Source organism: Nyctereutes procyonoides, unplaced genomic scaffold, assembly GCF_905146905.1.
Source record: "Nyctereutes procyonoides isolate TBG_1078 unplaced genomic scaffold, NYPRO_anot_genome, whole genome shotgun sequence".
NCBI lineage: Eukaryota > Metazoa > Chordata > Mammalia > Carnivora > Canidae > Nyctereutes > Nyctereutes procyonoides.
In genome coordinates this window covers 43,243,039-43,261,786 of record NW_026575052.1, presented here as the reverse complement: position 1 = coordinate 43,261,786, position 18,748 = coordinate 43,243,039, and the positions used below count along the sequence as shown (strand labels likewise).

Here is an 18,748-nt window from a genome sequence, read left to right as displayed (position 1 = left end):
CATTTTCATTATTTAGAAGCTCTGCAGTGAATATCAGGATCATGCAAAGAATGGAGTGCTTTTCTGTACCAGAGAAAATGACCCTGTCCGTGGCCCAGATGGGAAAATGCATGGAAACTTGTGTTCCATGTGTCAAGCCTTCTAGTAAGTATAGAATGTCAGAGTGTCTAAAGAATGCCAAAGAGAGAAGGGACCTTACAAAGAGTCTAATATAACTAACTACTTTTGTAAATGGGGAACCTGTGGTTTGAAGTAGGGGAGGGAGTTGAATACTTACATTGAGAATGTTAGCAACAGCTCTGGGAGTAAGCACCTAGAGCTCTTTACTCCTATATGTCTGCTTCCCTGACACTCGCTCTCTTAAAGCGAACATCCCAGTGGAACATCTCAACAGCCGTGAGCTTGTGCAAATACCACATTCTCCCTACTGTGGAAGCTTCATAGGTGAACCTGTGGTACAAATTCACAGGTATCTCATCTTCCAGAGAGGTTAGGGCCCAATGTAAGCACTTAATGCAGATACTGATTATTAGAGTTAATGTTGCCCATGAAACAATCATGAACTCTTATAAAATTAAAGTACATATTACTTTATGTAATGTGACATTTCTCAGTAAGTTAGAATTGACAGTTGACTTTCAAAATTTGGAACTGCTCCCAGTTTATTTGATTGAACTCAGATTAAATCATTGGTTTACACTTCTAATCTGTGGCCTTTTGTTTTGTGTGGTTGAAATGGCATCAGTTAACTGTACATGCAATATAATTCTATTGTGCAAAGCAGATATAGGTTCATTTGGTTTATGAGTGTATGGAAATTATTGGCCTTTTTCCACCTATACTGTATTTTGTCTTTAGATAACATAGCCATGAATAGTGAATTAACAAAGCTAGGGTGTGCATGATGTAATAGACAATAGACTTGAGAGGAAAGACCTTGGTTAGCAGTAGTCGTGTCCTAAGAGTATAGCCAAAGCCCTCTCTGCCTCACCTTCTCTCTGTGAAATGAGGGAACCAGTTGATATGCTTTGTAAAAGCCACTTTCTCTATTTCATGATGGCACTAGTTTCAATATCTCCTTGATGGACATTGTTAGTATTTCTTTTCTGACCACAGGCAAGAAAGGTATTTTATAGAAAGCAAGCTTTCCAGATCTACAATCACTATCTTTCAGTATTAAGCAAAAACAATGAAGTTATGGTATCTTACCATACTAGAGGCTGTTTTGTTGCCTCTCTTTGGTATATAGTGATAAAAGGACAAAATTGCTCTTCCTAAGGAGGGAGGACAGATTAGCAATGCAAGAATGTGGACAAATAATTGCCTGTGTTTGGTCCAATGGATTCTTCTCATTTTCTCTCTCATTTAGCCAAGCAGAAGCTGAAGAAAAGAAAAAGGCTGAAGTGGAAGAAAGAAGTAAAAGAGAATCTGAAAAAACACCCTTATATGCAGTGAGTGGAATCCACCCATTGAGTCCTACTTGACACTCTAATTTGAACATATTTCAGAGCCAAATAAAGGGTGGAATATCATCCAGCAAAAACTGCCGGGAATAACCCTTTAATCCGAGATGGCATTGAGATGAATGCCATGGGATCTTGATCAATTCTTGCTGCTTCTAAGACAAACCCTGTAGAGTAAAAATAACTTATTTGAAGTCTGAAAAAAACTAGGTTCTAGTCCTGGTTTCATCACTTACAGATTATGCTAGCTTTTGCAAACCACTTTCTAGAGATTCTATATGTATATTTTCTACATGTGAATTTTTAAAATTTCACATCTGAATTGGGATAAAAATACCTTCATTCTGCACACAGAAAGCCTGATTTTTTTTTACCTCTGAAATGTTACATTATTTGTTCTCATAGGCTTCTATATAAGTCATTATTGCCTATTATTTAGAAGATGAAGGTCTCCTACTTTTCCTTCTAGATGCTATTCTTTCCTTTATCCAACTATCCACCCTAACATAGCTAGAGTAAAGCTTCAAATATTAATAATCAGATCACAATACTGCTCTGTTTAAAAACCACAAATGGCTCATCATCAACTACAGGATATACCTCAATCTCCATATCTTCCTTCTTACTTGACTTGCCTTCATTTGGAAATTCATGTTCTGCTATGCTCATGTGGTTTCCTACCTGTTTCCTAATTTTACAGTCTCATATGCATATTCCCCAATCCCCTTCTTACCCATGAAAATCCTGTTTACTCTTTAGTCTCACTCAAATTATTCTTGTTGTTACATGATATCTTCCCCAGTTTTCACAATCGTATCTCATGGTCCCAACCTCTGTGTTCTCAGATTTTCTTGTACCTGTATGTTTGCTCTTATTTTATTCTTAAAAAATTTTTTTAAGATTTTATTTATTTGAGAGAGAGATAATGAGCAGGTGGAGGGGCAAAGGGAGAAGCAGACCCCTACACTGAGCAGGAAGCCTTACATGGGGCTCAATCCCAGGACCCTGGGATCATGCCCTGAGCCAAAGGCAGGCCATTAATGGATTGACCCACCCATGCACCCCCTGCACTTATTTTATTCTGTTTAGATTATAGTGGAGTTTATTAGTCTACCTCTTTTATTACATTGTGACATTCTGTTGTGTCTCACTTGTTCTCATCTCTTATCAAGTGATGAGTTCTGTTTGTTGAGTTAAATTTTACATTTGAAAGAAACACAACTAAAATTCTCATGTCAGAGAAGCATAATATTAGGTTCTGCCAATGGTTATGTTCCAATCTTCTGCTTGGAATAGGAATAAAATGTATCCCCACCTTGCTTTCTCTTTCTTGGCAGGAGCTATGCAATGAATACCGCAAGCTCGTGAGGAATGGGAGACTCCCCTGCACTAGAGAGAACGACCCCATCCAGGGCCCAGACGGGAAGATGTATGGCAACACATGCTCCATGTGTGAGGTGTTCTTGTGAGTAGTGCTGCACCTGGGCAAATGAGGGAGAGTTTTGTCCTTTCTGCTTCATTTTTTATTTTTGAATTTTAACTTTGTTATATTTTATTTCTTTAGTTATATTTGTTTCTTGTCAATGGCATTTTTGCACAACGTCATAAGGATCAGAGAATAATGCCTGCTCTGATCTGAGAGAGGGGCAATGAGGTCCACATGTAGCTGCTTCTCTTACCGTTCTAATGCAGTCTGTCTTGGTCTCTGAGGTACAGTGGGTACTGCCACCTCGCCCCTGTGTTCTAGGATTTTCTCAGGCATGTCATGCTTTTGAATAGAGGTTAGTTGTTCTCGTGAGGGGAAGGGAAGTTAGGAACCACATATCTTGCCATCATGGTGTTGTCACTCCTAATCAACTCCAAAGAATAATTCCTGCATATCAATCCCTGGTTGAGTCCCTGTTAAAGTGTACAGGATGTAAAACAAGGATCTTACCCTTGCAGAGCAGGCTGTGAAGTCATCTGAAATCACACAACAAATCACAAAGCAAACATAATCAATACACAAAATGGTGCATTAGTTCATACACAGGATCTGGGGAATGACTTGGAATAGGAATCATGAGAATCTGCTCTCTCATGTGTCTCACCAGCTTGAATAGCTGCATCCCTAACCCCACAGTTTCTCCCTCAGGGTGATCAGGACTTTGCTTCGTAGCACTAAGCACAAGTAACAGCTGTAAATTGACATGTGTGACTACATGTTCAACATCTCTCTTCTACCAGACAACTGTTGTTATTATGGAAGGGATTCTAGAAAATGCAAGCAGTGAGTTCAGATTAACTTTCTGTTCCATTTCTTTGTTCCATTATGAGAAGACCACTTCAGTAGGAAAACAAAAACATATTTAGAAGAAATGAATAAAAAGCATGCCCTTTGAAGACTGTTAAGGCTTGGGACAGTTAGCAAGGGGGTGTCATGGTCATGAAATACCCAAGTAGCTTTTGTTTTTAAATGTGGGATCAACACTACTTTGAAGTTGTCTCTGTGGTTGAAAGTGGGAACAATGAGTAAAAGCTCTGGAAAGGGTCTGGCTCAGTGCCAGAAGCAACTTCCGAACAGTTTGAGGACTTCAAGGGTAGAATGACCTAGTGGGGTTTCAAGGATGATATAGGTAGAGAAGTTACTGGTAGATTAAAGCAAAGCTAGATAGTAATCAGAAATACTGAGTATTAGAAGTCGTGAGTAGTGGAAGATCAAAAAACTTCCCCTGGATTAGGTTTAAATCTGTAGTGTACATTAGTTTTGTGTCCTTGGGAAAGCAATCCATTCTGTCTGTTTTCTTGTCATCTGTATGTAGGGTTATAATAGTAGTTTTGTAACATACAGTTGGGAAGATTTCATGGAATGACCCCCAGGCTAGGCACATAGTAAAAATTTAATAAGGTTGTTGTTATTGTTGCTTTAGATTTAATTAATTAATTAATTTATTTAAGAGAAAGAGAATATGAATTGTGGGGAGGAACAAAAGGAGAGGGAGAAGCAGACTCCCTGCTCAGCAGGGAGCCTGACAACCTGGGGCTGGGACTCAATCCCAGGACCCTGGGATCATGACCTGAGCCGAAGGCAGACACTTAACTGACTGAGCCACCCAGGAGCCCCAGAATTTAATAAGTATTAACTGTAATGATTAAATGATATTTGAGGTCACTTTCAGTCTGGACATTCTATATGATCCTTACCGATCTCTTTTAATCATTCTTTTCTTAGCCAAGCAGAAGAGGAAGAAAAGAAAAAGAAGGAAAGTGAGTCAAGAAATAAGAGACAATCTGAGAACACAGCTTCCTTTGAGGTGAGGGGAACTCCTCAAAAGTCAGAGGCATGTGGACCTGGGCTCCACAGATGGCATTCAGGAAACTCATAAATCCCCTGAAATTGTAGGAAACATTTCTACAAACACTTTGTGTTTATTTATATGTGAGCATATACTCATGCACATATGTGACTATTTCTAGGTTGAGAGTTTATAACTTTTACCATTTAAAAATAGTCATGTCTTCCCAGTTAAGAACTATTCTAAAATAAGCCCACTGCAGATCTCCATTTAAGAAAACAAGTCTAAACTGCAGCTATTTTTCAAGGCGGATCCAACCTGTGTTCAAAACCTCAAACTCCCTTCCTCAATTTCACAGGAATTGTGCTCTGAATACCGAAAAGTAAGGAGGAATGGACGGCTTCTCTGCACACGAGAGAATGACCCCATCAAAGGCCCAGATGGGAAAATGCATGGCAACACATGCTCCATGTGTGAGGCCTTCTTGTGAGTAGAGCTCAGGACTCCTGAAGGAGAGACAGAAGGAACTGAGGGAAGCTTTCAAACAATTGGTCATTTTAGGGTGTCACATTTAAATTAAACTTAAAAAAAAAAAAACATACACAGGAAAATGCAAAACCAAAAAGCAAGTGGAGAGCTTTCAGATGACGATTATTGTGATCTAAAAAGATCCATAATAATTTCTTCCAGGACATTTTAGAGGTAACTCAAGACGTTTTATTCACAGGAGAGAATATGATAACCGTACTAACTGCTTTTAGTTTGCTGAAGGATTATTAAGCTAAAATAGGAAATGGATGAGATTACAGATAAAATATCATTATGGTACATGGACAGTTTTAGGAGAAATTTTTTGTTTGTTTTAGTTTACTACCTTTCTTCTTATTCATTCTGTGTGATCTCAATGAGTAGAATTAAAACAAATGACAGCCATAGGGACATAGATATGGGTGCAACATCAAGATGAACTTTGTAATAGTTGAAGTAGGTAAAGTCTGCTTTAGAAATGGTAAAAGTTGGATGCTCATGTACAGGGGAGTAAAATATAACCATAGAATAAGTGACACGATGTGTACTCTCAAACAAAAGTCTACAATATCCCTTAAGGTTTTTTATCTTTGTCCCAAGGGATACTCCAGTTGATTTTCTATATACTCAGTATCTCTGAAAGGATTCAGTCATTCAGTCTTCCCTGGTGGGGAGATCCTGAAGATTTGTTGCATAGTGTTTGCACATGGAAGTACTAAAATCCAAATCCGCATAGCCAAAATTTACTGAATGCAAGTAATTGGCATATACTTGCTAAACGTGTTTCTACCTAATCTCATTTAATCTTTGCAACAAATATATGAAGTAGGTCTTTATTGTATTATCACAAGTAACAGATGACAAAGTAAAGGCCCAGAGAAGTTGAGAATAATAGAAATATCAGAAATATCAGTGCAGGAAAAAAAAATGAAGAAAGTGATGTTTTCCACTGTATGCTGTAGACACAATATAACCACTTAGCAATGCCATTATAAATTATGGCATTTCATTTTATTTGCCTGTATTTAGGCTTGTTTCTGTCTGGATTTCTTCACCCTCTACAATAATCTTTCCGTGGCAAGGAAGGGAAGTAATCCTGTCACCTAGTGGTCAGCTCTGCCGCTTCCTCTGATAATTTCCCAGTATGGAAAGAAAACACTTGTTAAATCTTTTAATCAACTTAGACTCATGGTAAAGGATAGAGCAGTTTCCATATAAAGAAGTATGAGAAACCTCACAGTTTTGGAGCTATTTTAGTAATTTCCTCCCATTACTATAAAAATTCCTTATCAAAAAGAAAGTTTTATTACGTCATATTTTATGGGTATGTAAGCAAAAGCTATTGGCTTTTTTAAGAATCATTTTTCTTTTCATAGTCTTTTGTTGCACACTCTCATATGATATGCAACTGTCTTTTCATATTTTTAAAAATATTTTACTTAGCTATTAGAAAGAGTGCACAAGTTGGGGGAAAGGGTAGAGAGAGAAGGAGAAGCAGACTCTCTGCTGCGTAGGATGCGGGACTTGGGGCTCAATGCCAGGACCTTCAGGTCATGACCTGAGCTAAAGGCAGATGCTTAACTGACTGAGCCACCCAGACACCCCGCCTTTTCACCTTTTAAAAAATATTTTCATTTGATCAATGAGCAAGTCTTATGTTGATTGAAATACTACATTTTTACATATTAAACATTTTTACATTTTAAAATGAAAACTTTTACATGTTTAGTTTTTTTACGCCTATACAACAGGATTAAATTGTTTATATTAGAGATCCAATTATGGAAAGTTCATTTGCAATACTGCTAGTTACCTAAAATGGTTAAGAGCTATTACCCTCGCTCCGTTTCCATCATATGCCCTTTTTTTTGGAGTGTCTCACTTTTAATAATTACAGTGATGATGATACCAATCCCTTATATCACTCTGTCAGTCATTTCATTATGTGCCAGTTATTTACCCTGGTTGCTTTACATGTATCAATTCACTTAATGCTCATGAAAATCCTAGGAGAAGAATATGGTACTACTTCTTTACCCCGCTCTCCCTTTCCCATTTAAAGATGAGGAAGATTCAGAGAGGTTTAGACATTTCTTGTGTTCCTTATGCGGTTTGGCTCTAGACTCTGTCCTGTTAACCACCATGCTATACTGCCTCCCAGAAGCCAAATATTGCCACTTTATAGAGAGCTGTTGCAGATGCAAAAGAATCAGCAATAGGAAGGTATTACTGCAGTGTACTTGCTGAGGGAGCTATAAGGGTTTACTTATTAAGGGACTTTTTCTTGCATACTATTCTCTTGAGGTGAAGTGAATTCAGTTTATTAGCCAATAGAATTACAAACTGCTGTGAGTGGATCTTTGCGAGTGACGATTTGAAAATTGTCAAAGTAACGAATGATCAACCTATAAATATTAATAATCTACTCTACTAAGACTCATTTCTTCTTTTTCTCTCTTTTTCTTCCCCTGATCCTAATAGTCAGCAAGAAGAAAGAGCAAAAGCAAAGGCTAAAAGAGAAGCTACAAAGGTAATTTTTCTCAGGACTGCTAATACTATGCCTTGACAATTTTTTTTTTTTTTGCTTTAAAGTATCCTAGATATCTCACTAGCAGAAATGTTTTCCTTTTCAATTGTCATGCCTGAAATGAATAAAAACAAAAAGCCTTTCACCTGAAAAGGGGCCTAGAAGTTTCTAGAGCACCAATTTTATTGCATGATAATTCAGATTTTGAGTTTCATTTTATAAAAAGTAGAGGGCTAACTTACTTTGTGAGGTATACTCTCCATAATTGGCCTTTCTTAGATTTCTGTTGGTATAAGTAGCACAACAGAATCTGTCTGTATGGGATGTTGGATTACTCTCATATAATGACCATAAACAAGAATTATCTCTATGTTCTTTACTTCCTAACAAATGGAAAACATAAGCCTAATATTTATTTGGGAAGAGTTGACACAGTTTGAAAGTCAACCCTTAAACTGACTCATTTTCTCATTAACTTTCTGTTAGTTGACACCATCTTTTTATTGGTAGAGTTGAACACTTGTTTTATCCATAATATCCGATCAGCTGCCAAATCATCTTAGATTTTCCAATTAATCTTAACACATTTCTCCTTCTCTCTACTCCCCTTGTACCTCTCCTGTTTGAAATCTATAACTCCTATCCCTCTACTTCATCAAAGAGCTCCCAGAAAGGTATCAGTTTCTCCAAGGACCATACTTGTTCTCTCTTCCATATCTTTATTTCAATTATATCTTTATTTCATAGTTTGAGCATGTTTTTCTTTTCTTTCTCAGCCTTCTAAAGACAAAATGAGATTCACCAATTATTTTGCACATATTCTTCTTTTAATTTTTTACTGCTTTATTGAAATATAATTAACATACAAAACCATGTAAGTTTAAGGTATATATTGTGTTGATTTGATACACCTATATGTTGTAAAATGATACTTCCATAGTCTTACCTAACACTTCTATCACATCACATAATTACGTAAATACATTTCTTTTTTGTGGTGAGAACATTTAGGATTTACTCTCTTAGCAACTTTCAAGCATACTGTATAATATACTGTTGTATTGTTAACTATAGTTACCATGCTCTACAGCAGATCTCCAGAACTTAATTCATCTTATAACTGGAAATTTAGCCCATTTGACCAGCATCTCCCTATTTCCCCCACCAACCCCGAGCCCCTGGCAAATACCACTCTACTTTCTGTTTCTATGAGTTCAGCTTTCTCAGATTCCGCATGAGTGAGATCATACAGTATTTTTTGTGTCATTTATTTTACTTACCAGAGTAATGTCTAGTTTTATCCAAGTAGTTGCAAATGGCAGGATGCCCTTCTTTCTCATGGAGGCTCAGTAATCTCCTCGGTCCCTCCAGGAAGCCTCCTGTTCTAGGTCCATGGAACCCCTTCACCTGTGATCTTTCATAGTTTTTATAGACTGTGATATGTAACATAACACAAAGGTGTATATTGTTCTCTGCTAATTTTGTCAGCCTTCTTCTGCACCTGGAGTACAAGCAGCCTCAGAACGATGATGATGAATATTTTCAGATCTACTGTAGTGCAAGGACAAGTTTGAGTCCATGGCAGAAGCTTTGTAAATACTTGCCAATTTACTGCTACCTGTCAACATTTTTTGCTTTTCTTCTTACTCTGCATCACTTACTCCTCAGAAGAGGCAAAGGTGTAGGAAGGGTAGATGGTCATTCTGAGAAAATATTTTCCAGGAGCTCTGCAGTGAATTTCGGAAGCAAGTGAGAAATGGAATGCTTATATGCACCAGGGAGAATGACCCTGTCCGTGGCCCTGATGGCAAAATGCATGGAAACAAGTGTGCCATGTGTGCAAGTATATTGTGAGTACCTACCCTCACCTGTCCCCCTGAATCTCTTCATCATTGCTCACATCTGAGTCTCAGCTTCCTCAGAAATCTGTTGAATATATACCATGGCTTGTATGCTACAAGTTTAAAAGCACATGGATAAGACATGAAGTAATACTAAAACACACAGTGATTCTCTATTCAGTTATCCTTCTATCCTCTAGTTAAGTCATGGGAAAGTCTTAATTTAGTGCTATTATGTTTTTAATACTTGATAATCATCATCCATAACTGAGAAGAGAAATTTGATGATCTGAATGCAGTAATATCTTAGTCTCTCACCCCTGATATTTTATGATTCTGTGAATATATTCAGCTATTGACTATGGGAAAACCAGTCAGACAGAAGTTTATGAGGCCAGTAGGCAAGGTTAAAATAACCAGAATGAGAAATGAAACGGAGAGGACTGCATTTATTTTCAGAGATATTACCATGCACAAGTGGAATAAATACTTTGATAAGTGGTTTAGTTAGAGAGTAAAACCCCTAAGGGGCAAGCCCATGCAAGAGATGTTTATTGAAATATCTTCTTTGAAAGGCAAATCCAGGGACTTGTAGGCCATTGTTTTGGTGAGTGGGACCAGAGCTCCATTGTGTGAGACAGTATAGGAGAAACTGATGATTTCTTCCTCTGCTTCTCCTCCTTCTTAGATTCCTAATCCTCTACAGAGTCTCATGCTAAAGTAAATGTTAAGAAAAATATTTAAATAATACCTGTTGTAAAAGGTGCAAAGTTAGTGTTAAAACTTAACTTTCACATGTCCTTGTCCCATCTCAGGTATATGCTCATAGTTCCTTAAAGGAGAAATTGACAGACTAGGCCAGTAGTGTACTAAGTGGTCTGAGATTCAGGAAATCAAAGTTCTTCTCTCACTTGCTCCACTGGTCCATGCTGGTCCATGGTGATAACTGGATGTGGTGTAGTCAGTGCTACAGATTTTCCAGCTTTGATAAGCTACAGATCAATAGAAAATGGCAAGGAAGCCAGAAGCTTAGGCTCATGATCAACATCAAAATATTAATTGTTGAATCTTCCTGGATTTGGATCATTATTGTAAAACTTGAACTTCAACTTGAACATTAATTCCCTTAAAATAATATCTAAAATTTTAATTTTATAATGAAACATTATTTTGACCCATTATCTGCCTTGGTATCACCTCTGGCTTTTGTCACTGATATGGTTGTTATTTACATAGGAAAAGTTGCACAGTTTTTAAACATCAAGGCATTTGTGGTTTCTTTCAGATCATTGAAGTCACTGGCTGGTGGGATAAAGACTACTTGAGGGTCACACACTGATAAAAACATGCTAGTTTTATTTTTTTAAAGAGAGTTTATATTTTATTATTATTTTGTTTATTATCTGCGTTACTGGGCACAGGGGTATCACCTCTTAGACTAGATAAATTTGTAAAGAAGAGTAAATCTGACCTTGTCTGGAAGATCTTCATACCTTTATAAATACATTATCAAAGAGAATAGGAAATTGTACTTAGCCTGTATCTTTGTTTTTAATTGTAGCAAACTTGAAGAAGAGAAGAAAAATAATGGCAAGGAAGGAAAGGAGAAAGTAAAGGCTGAGAAGTCGAAGAGAGAAGCAGTACAGGTAGTCGTTTCAGACATTAGAACCACGTAACTCTTCCATTCCCCTGTGCAGGCCTCCCGCTCCCGTCTCCTTATCCCAGTGTCCTTAGTGACTTCACAGACTAAGAACATGTATCTGGATCCTCGTGTATAAGGAGATTCCTTCTTCCCATTCTGTTTAGACACACCAAATCTGATTTAGTTGCTTGTGCATTTGAGGAGAGGTCAGTCACTATTTTGTACACTGATTATGTAAATTGTATTATGCCAGAAAAGAAGTGTATATGGATCGCTATATCTTGTTATATGAATATAAACCAATAGAGGCAGATTTCAGATTTTTCTCTCTATCTTTTTATATAAGGATGCTTCGTTCAAAACAAACAAATAAAACAAAACAAGCAACCCTAAGTTTTAATCCCAATTAATTCTCTGTGAGGTTTGGGGAAAGTTACTTAACAGCATATATGAACCTTGGGTTTGCATTCTGATGATGATGATGGTGGTGGTGGCTATTAATTATTTAGCTGCAGCTATAAGCCATGTGGTATAGCAATTTTAGGACTGATCTTTGTAGTAACAGGTCAAGGTGTGTATTATTGTGTGTATTTTATAGAAAAGGACTCAGAGGCTCAGATAAGAAGTTAGGAAATACATATAGTTCATAACTTGAAAGCTAGCAACTGGAACACAAGTTCTGGCTATAATGCCCATCATGCACCTTAAGAATTTGCACCCTGTCACCATTTGCAAGATTCCTGCAGGGTATGCCTCAGGTCTTCATTTCTCCTCTCCTATATCCCTTTATAATTTGAAAGACCTGACTTCTTACTGTTCTCTCTGCTCTTACTTTTGTTCCCTACAATCCACCCTCAACTCAGAAACCAAAGTAATTATTTAAAAACATAAGGCAGGTTATGCCACCCATGGCTTCTCATCTTAGAGTAAGCACCAAGGTCCTTCCAGTGGCCTACAGTGCCATGCATGACCAGACCCCTGCCACCTCTCAGACCGCATTTCCTACTTTCTACCCCTTGCCACCCTTGTGCCAGCTGTACTGGCCACCTTGTTGCTTCTTCGACATGCCAAGCATTGATTCAAGGTGTCCCATCTTGTAGACTCAGTCACATTACAGTTAAAAACCTTAATTCTGGACTTAAACTGCCAAGGCTCAAATACTGCCTGTGTCTTCCAACCAGAAAGGCAGATAGTTTTGTGTCTTCATTTCTTCACTTATAAAATAATAAAATCTTTTTAAGTGTATTATTTTTAAGAAGTCCCAAGGAACTTATCCATGTATATCAGCATAGTCCTTCACATGTCTTAAGTCTTCAAAATTATACATACAATGAACTTTCCTTTCTGTATGGCCCATACTCAGACATGACTATCCCTTTCTTGTATCTGTCAAAATTTGGCCACTTTTCATGGCTCAGAATAAGTATTTGCTGCTTTCCAAATGTTTCCCCCATTTATACAATATACTTAATAGCTCTACCATCTATTATGCCAGCCATTTTCCTTTATTTCTCAATTATATAATTTGTTTTATTCTAACTCTTCTATACATTTGCTCCAAAGACTCTAAATACTCTATATTTGGTTTTTATGATTACTCTAACAGATTGCCACAAACCTGCTGGTCTAAAGCAACACAAACTTATTATCTTTGGCTCTTTACATTAGAAGTCTGACCTGGATCTGACTGAACTAAATCTAAGGGTTGGTGGGCTGAGTTCCTTTCTGGAATCTCTAGGGGAGACTTTGTCTCTCTGCTTTTTCTCCCTTCTGGAAGCCACATATGCTTCTTAGCTCTTGGACCCCTTCCATCATCTTTAAAGCCAACAATATCACATCTCTTGACTGTTCTTCTGTAGTTGTAACTCCCTCTCATTCTCTCCTGACTCTTCCAATCGTAAGAACTGACCCCTGCAGTTACACTGGAGACACTAGGATAATCCAGGAGGATCTCCCCATCTCAAAGTTCTTAACTAATTACATCTGTGAAGTCTCTTTTGCCCTGTAAGATAATATATTCACAGGGCCTGAGTATTAGGACTTGGACAATTTGGGGAATAGAAGCTATTATTCTGCCAATCCCGCTTTTTTTTTTCCTAGAAGGAACAGTAGATAATTCATCTTTATATATCTCACAGTACCTAGCCCAGAATCATATTTGAGTTGGCTTGCAGGTTTTCTAGAGATCGGTAGCAGTAATTTTACATTCCAGAAATGTGTGAGCTAGGCCTCTGAAAAGCATCTTGACTTAGGGTTGACCTTCTACATCACCATTTTGATGTATCCACTATGTTTGGGGGGCATTCTAGTATAGTTTTCAGAGGGGTAAGTGGAGGCGGTCTCCAGTATTTCATTACCCAATTCTTAAATCCACGCTTATTTGGCAGGAGCTGTGCAGTGAATACCGTAACTATGTGAGAAACGGACGCCTGCCCTGCACCAGAGAGAATGACCCCATTGAAGGCCCAGATGGGAAAATGCATGGCAACACGTGCTCTATGTGTGAGGCCTTCTTGTGAGTAGAACAGCAGCCACTGCTGCTGCATGTGGGAGATGCGCCTGGCACAGGCAAGGGAGGTCAGATTGAAGGTTTTCTCCAGGAAGTAGATATGGAAGCTATCTCTGCATGGAGCGCAAGGAATTATGATTATAAAGCCATATACTTGGTGCATGTGTTTGAGGTATTCTCCATTTTCTAAAACGTACATGAATTGCTCCATGTGCTCAGGGCAAATTCCTCTGAGTTAATGGCATACAAGACCTGGGATACCTGTTCTCTGTGTATATACTACCACGAATAATCCAAAGATGTGATCGTTAGGAGCTAACACATTGAACATTTGCTAACATCTAGTCAATATTTTCAAGCACCCTCACTGCTTTCTGGGGAGAAGGACAATATCTTTATTTTCCAGAAAAAACTAGTGCTAAAAATTTGTTTACTGGTTTGCCATGACACGTGTGTCTTATTCTTTAAGCAACATTAAAAACAAAAAACAATATGGAGAGGTGTGCATTTACCTTCCTATTCCTAAGTTCAGTTGGTAGAGGTATGGAAATAATGGGATATTTCTATCTAGGGAGATTTCCCCTTTAGGATAATATGGATAATATGTATTGGGTGCTAGGAGTGATTCTCCTCCTTCCTGCCTCTTACAGCCAGCAAGAAGCAAAAGAAAAAGAAGAAGCTGAATCCAGAACAAGAGCTAAGAGAGAAGCTGAAAAGGTAGTTATCCTGGAAGATTCATACCACACTGAATGATGAGGCTTTGCAGTTTCTCTATAAAACAACCACAACAGGGCAGCCCAGGTGGCTCAGCGGTTTAGCGCCGCTTTCAGCCCAGGGCCTGATCCTGGAGACCTGGAATCGGGTCCCGCGTGGGCTCCCTGCATGGAGCCTGATTCTCCCTCTGCCTGTGTCTCTGCCTCTCTCTGTGGGTCTCTCATGAATAAATGAATAAAATATTTTTAAAAAATAGTATATAAAAAAATAAAAATAAAAAAATAAAACAACCACAACAACATAGAATTACTGAAAGCTTATGTAAGAGAATTCAAGGTTCATCTAGTCTAGGAATTGATAAAATTTTCTTAAAGGACCAGATAGTAGACATTCTAGGTTGTGGCCATTCAGTCTCTGTCACAACTCTGCTGTTGTAGCTATAAAGCAGCCGTAGATAATATGCAGATAAATGGGCATGACTGTGTTCCAATAAGATTTCATTTGCAAAACTAGGTGATGGGCCAGATTTTGCTTTCAGGCCATAGCTTGCACACATTTGATTTACTTCATTATCATATTTTTAAATGAAGATTTAAAATCCTGAGAGAGGGGGATCCCTGGGTGGCGCAGCGGTTTGGCGCCTGCCTTTGGCCCAGGGCGCGATCCTGGAGACCCGGGATCGAATCCCACGTCGGGCTCCCGGTGCATGGAGCCTGCTTCTCCCTCTGCCTATGTCTCTGCCTCTCTCTCTCTCTCTCTCTCTGTGTGACTATAAAATAAATAAATAAATAAATAAATAAATAAATAAATAAATAAATAAATAAAATCCTGAGAGAGGAAGAACTTGCTTACAAAGGCAGTGGGAGGGCAGCCCGGGTGGCTCAGTGGCTTGGCACCGCCTTTGGCCCCAGGCAAGATCCTGAAGTGCCTGGATCAAGTCCCATGTCGGGCAACCTGCATGGAGCCTGCTTCTCCCTCTGCCTGTGTCTCTGCCTCTCTCTCTCTCTATGTCTCTCATGAATAAATAAATAAAATATTAAAACAAAAACAAAAACAAAGGCAGTGGGATTAGTGACATCAGAATCCACATCTTCCTATTTCAAAGTTCTCACAGTTGAAAAATGGAAACAAAAGCATTCAAATATAGACTACCAGATGCCAAATCAAGCATTATTCCTAACCCACTATGTAGTTTTGGATGGCCACATTTGGTCACATCGGTTGTGTTCCTTGCTCTATCTTTAATTATTTCTGGTACCAGGATTTTGGGAAAATAATACATTGCGCACATGAGTTATCTGGAATAGTATTTTCTTGGTTTCGAAAAAACTTATTCTAAGTAGTTTTTTTCAGGTTTGTGGTCATTTGCTACCCCCCATCAAAGATGAGTGGCCAAGTTCTCAAAGAACCCAGTTTATTAAGGGATTCTTACTTACATGTGAGTGCAGATTCAGTTTGGATTTAGGGGCTAGATCTCAAGGGAAAAAAAAGAGAAACTTCTTTTTAAGCCATGCATGTTTAGTAGGAATTGAATGAGATGAGACAATTACCAGGAAGAAAAATATCCATAGGTCATTTTCTGTTCTTTCTAGAAAGCACTTGGAAGGAACCCAATAAAGTATTTATAAGAAAATACTAATGCTTTTGCCTTTTTTCCTCCTTTAGGATACATGCAGTGAATTTCGGAGTCTTGTACAAAATGGAAATCTTTTCTGCACACGAGAAAATGATCCCGTGCGTGGCCCAGATGGCAAGACCCACGGCAACAAGTGTGCCATGTGTAAAGCTGTCTTGTGAGTGCACAAATGATGTTCCTGCTGTGGGTTGGCAGAGTTAGGGATGCAGAGAGCCAGGAAGATAATACCTATTGTGTTTGTCTTTTCTTTACATATGAAAGGAGGAAATGATTATCTGTAGAGTATTTTCAGTCAAATCTTTCCTTATAAAAGCCAAGATTCACAATTCTAGAAATAGACAATATATGACTAGGGTATTACATGCTCAATAAATTCTGAAGTAGAGGCTATCTATTTTTTTTAAAGATTTTATTTATTTATTCATGATAGTCACACAGAGAGAGACAGAGAGGCAGAGACACCGGCAGAGGGAGAAGCAGGCTCCATGCACCGGGAGCCCAACGTGGGATTCGATCCCGGGTCTCCAGGATCGCGCCCCGGGCCAAAGGCAGGCACCAAACCGCTGCGCCACCCAGGGATCCCTAGAGGCTATCTATTAATAGATCACAATATGTTCTTGATAAAATTTTAAGTCCTTTGCTATCTGATGGATCCCTTCTCTAGATTATCTTTTAATTACCTCTGGGAAGATAATAAGCATATTTTACTATCGGTCTAACTTTTCTACCTACATTTTTGAAAATAGCACATTTTTCACAAAATGAAAAATAGTTTTTCATGCAAATCTCAGAAGTACACATAAAATATTTCTGTCATTCAATATCCATTTACTGAACATCTACAATGTGCAATCTGAATAATGATTGTACACAAATGCATGACATAAATAGTCTTCTCAGAAACCATAGAGTTGACTAAGGATTAGACATGGGTACAAGTTAATAAAATATGAAGGAGGAATGGCACCCAGATGACTCAGTCAGTTCAGCATCCAACTCTTGGTTTAGGCTCAGGTCATGATCTTAGGATCCTGGGATCAAGCCCCATATCGGGCTCTGCACTCTGAGGAGTCTGCTTCTCTCCCTCCCCTCTGCTCTTCCTCCCATTCTTTCTCTAAAATAAATAAATACATCTTTTAAAAATATGAAGGAGAGGGATCCCTGGGTGGCGCAGCGGTTTAGCGCCTGCCTTTGGCCCAGGGCGTGATCCTGGAGACCCGGGATCAAATCCCACATCGGGCCCCCGGTGCATGGAGCCTGCTTCTCCCTCTGCCTGTGTCTCTGCCTCTCTCTCTCTGTGACTATCATACATAAATAAATAAAAATTTAAAAAAATATATGAAGGAGAAATTTCTAAATGATAAATGATGTATACAATGTGTTGTGGTACTTTAGAGAAGGGAGAGTTAATAGGAAATTTTATAGGGTAGTAGAATTGTACTTTATGATTTGGACAAGATGTGAATAGTCCAGGAACAGATGAGATAAGAAAGAAAAAGCATAGGTAAAGCTCTAAAATTAAGAAAACAGTATGAACAGTAAAGAGCAAGTCATTTAGTTTAGGTACAACTTAGCTGAGTTTGGATGCCAGATTGAGGATTTGGAAGTCGATTCTATATATTGTGGGAAGCTGCTAAAGTTTTTCAGGTGGGAGAGTAAGTGGCATAAGTATGGTTCCTTTGGGAAGATTCATATGTGAGCAGTAAAAAAGGGAAAAAAAGGGAAGGAAGGGACTAAGATTCCAAATGCTACAGGTGGAGGGTTGGGGTGAGGGGTTGCAGGAGTCTGGAAGCAGTAACCAGAGTGACAGATATTAATAGGAGAGAAGGTGAGATGTGAAATCAGTGTTGTGGCGACAACAGCTGTGGGAGCTGAGAGGTGGGGAGCAGAGACAGCTCTGATGTTTCATTCTCCATGAAAGGTAGAGATTCCAGGAGCCAGGGCACATTTGGTGGAGAAGATAATTATTGCTGGATCTCTTGACTCTGAGGTGTTTGAGAAGAATCCAGCTGGAGAGTCACAGTGAGCATTTATGAAGTGCTAGTAAATCACTCCTGTGGTCTTGCTTATGTTTATATACATGTTGGTTTTCCTCAACATCGGTGAGAGCTCTTCCAGGCAGAAAGTCGCCACATAATTCATCTTTCTGTTTTCAGGGGAGGGCCTGCAACATGGTAGGTGTTCAGTAAATGCTGGTGAATTCTATACACATCTAATTTGGTCAGAGGATGAGGAATTCGTAGAAATGCTCTCCACTCCCTGTAATCTATTATTCCTACCTCCCCCTTTCTAATTTCCAGCCAGAAAGAAGATGAAGAAAGAAAGAGAAAAGAAGGGGAAGATCAGAGAAATGCTGCTGGGCACAGTTCCCATGGTGGTGGCGGCAGTGGTGGAGAAGGAAATGCTCAGGTGAGAGGACCTTTAATGTCCCCAATCCAGGTGGCCATGGACATTGGTGCCGTATCGGAGCCTATGGTAAAGTGGAACGCACGTCTTGCTGGTTTGAAAATGTCTTTGGAAGAACAGGGGAGTTACCCCCCAACCTGGAGGGTGATAACTCAGCAATTTTTCATCCCTCTGGGCATCATTTTGACATCTTTATACCCGGAAAGA

General features: G+C 38.8%; 1 protein-coding gene across 1 annotated transcript in view; it reads left to right on the top strand.

The window, feature by feature from the left end:
• SPINK5 (serine peptidase inhibitor Kazal type 5) overlaps positions 1-18,748 on the top strand; it is an 82,632-nt gene that overhangs the window by 40,057 nt on the left and 23,827 nt on the right. The window contains exons 11-22 of the mRNA XM_055331383.1: positions 17-144; positions 1,370-1,451; positions 2,801-2,928; positions 4,675-4,756; positions 5,097-5,224; positions 7,748-7,796; positions 9,516-9,643; positions 11,196-11,280; positions 13,664-13,791; positions 14,436-14,502; positions 16,165-16,292; positions 18,436-18,544. Of these exons, the coding sequence (XP_055187358.1) occupies positions 17-144; positions 1,370-1,451; positions 2,801-2,928; positions 4,675-4,756; positions 5,097-5,224; positions 7,748-7,796; positions 9,516-9,643; positions 11,196-11,280; positions 13,664-13,791; positions 14,436-14,502; positions 16,165-16,292; positions 18,436-18,544 (1,242 nt within the window). The remainder of the gene's footprint in view (positions 1-16; positions 145-1,369; positions 1,452-2,800; positions 2,929-4,674; positions 4,757-5,096; positions 5,225-7,747; positions 7,797-9,515; positions 9,644-11,195; positions 11,281-13,663; positions 13,792-14,435; positions 14,503-16,164; positions 16,293-18,435; positions 18,545-18,748) is intronic.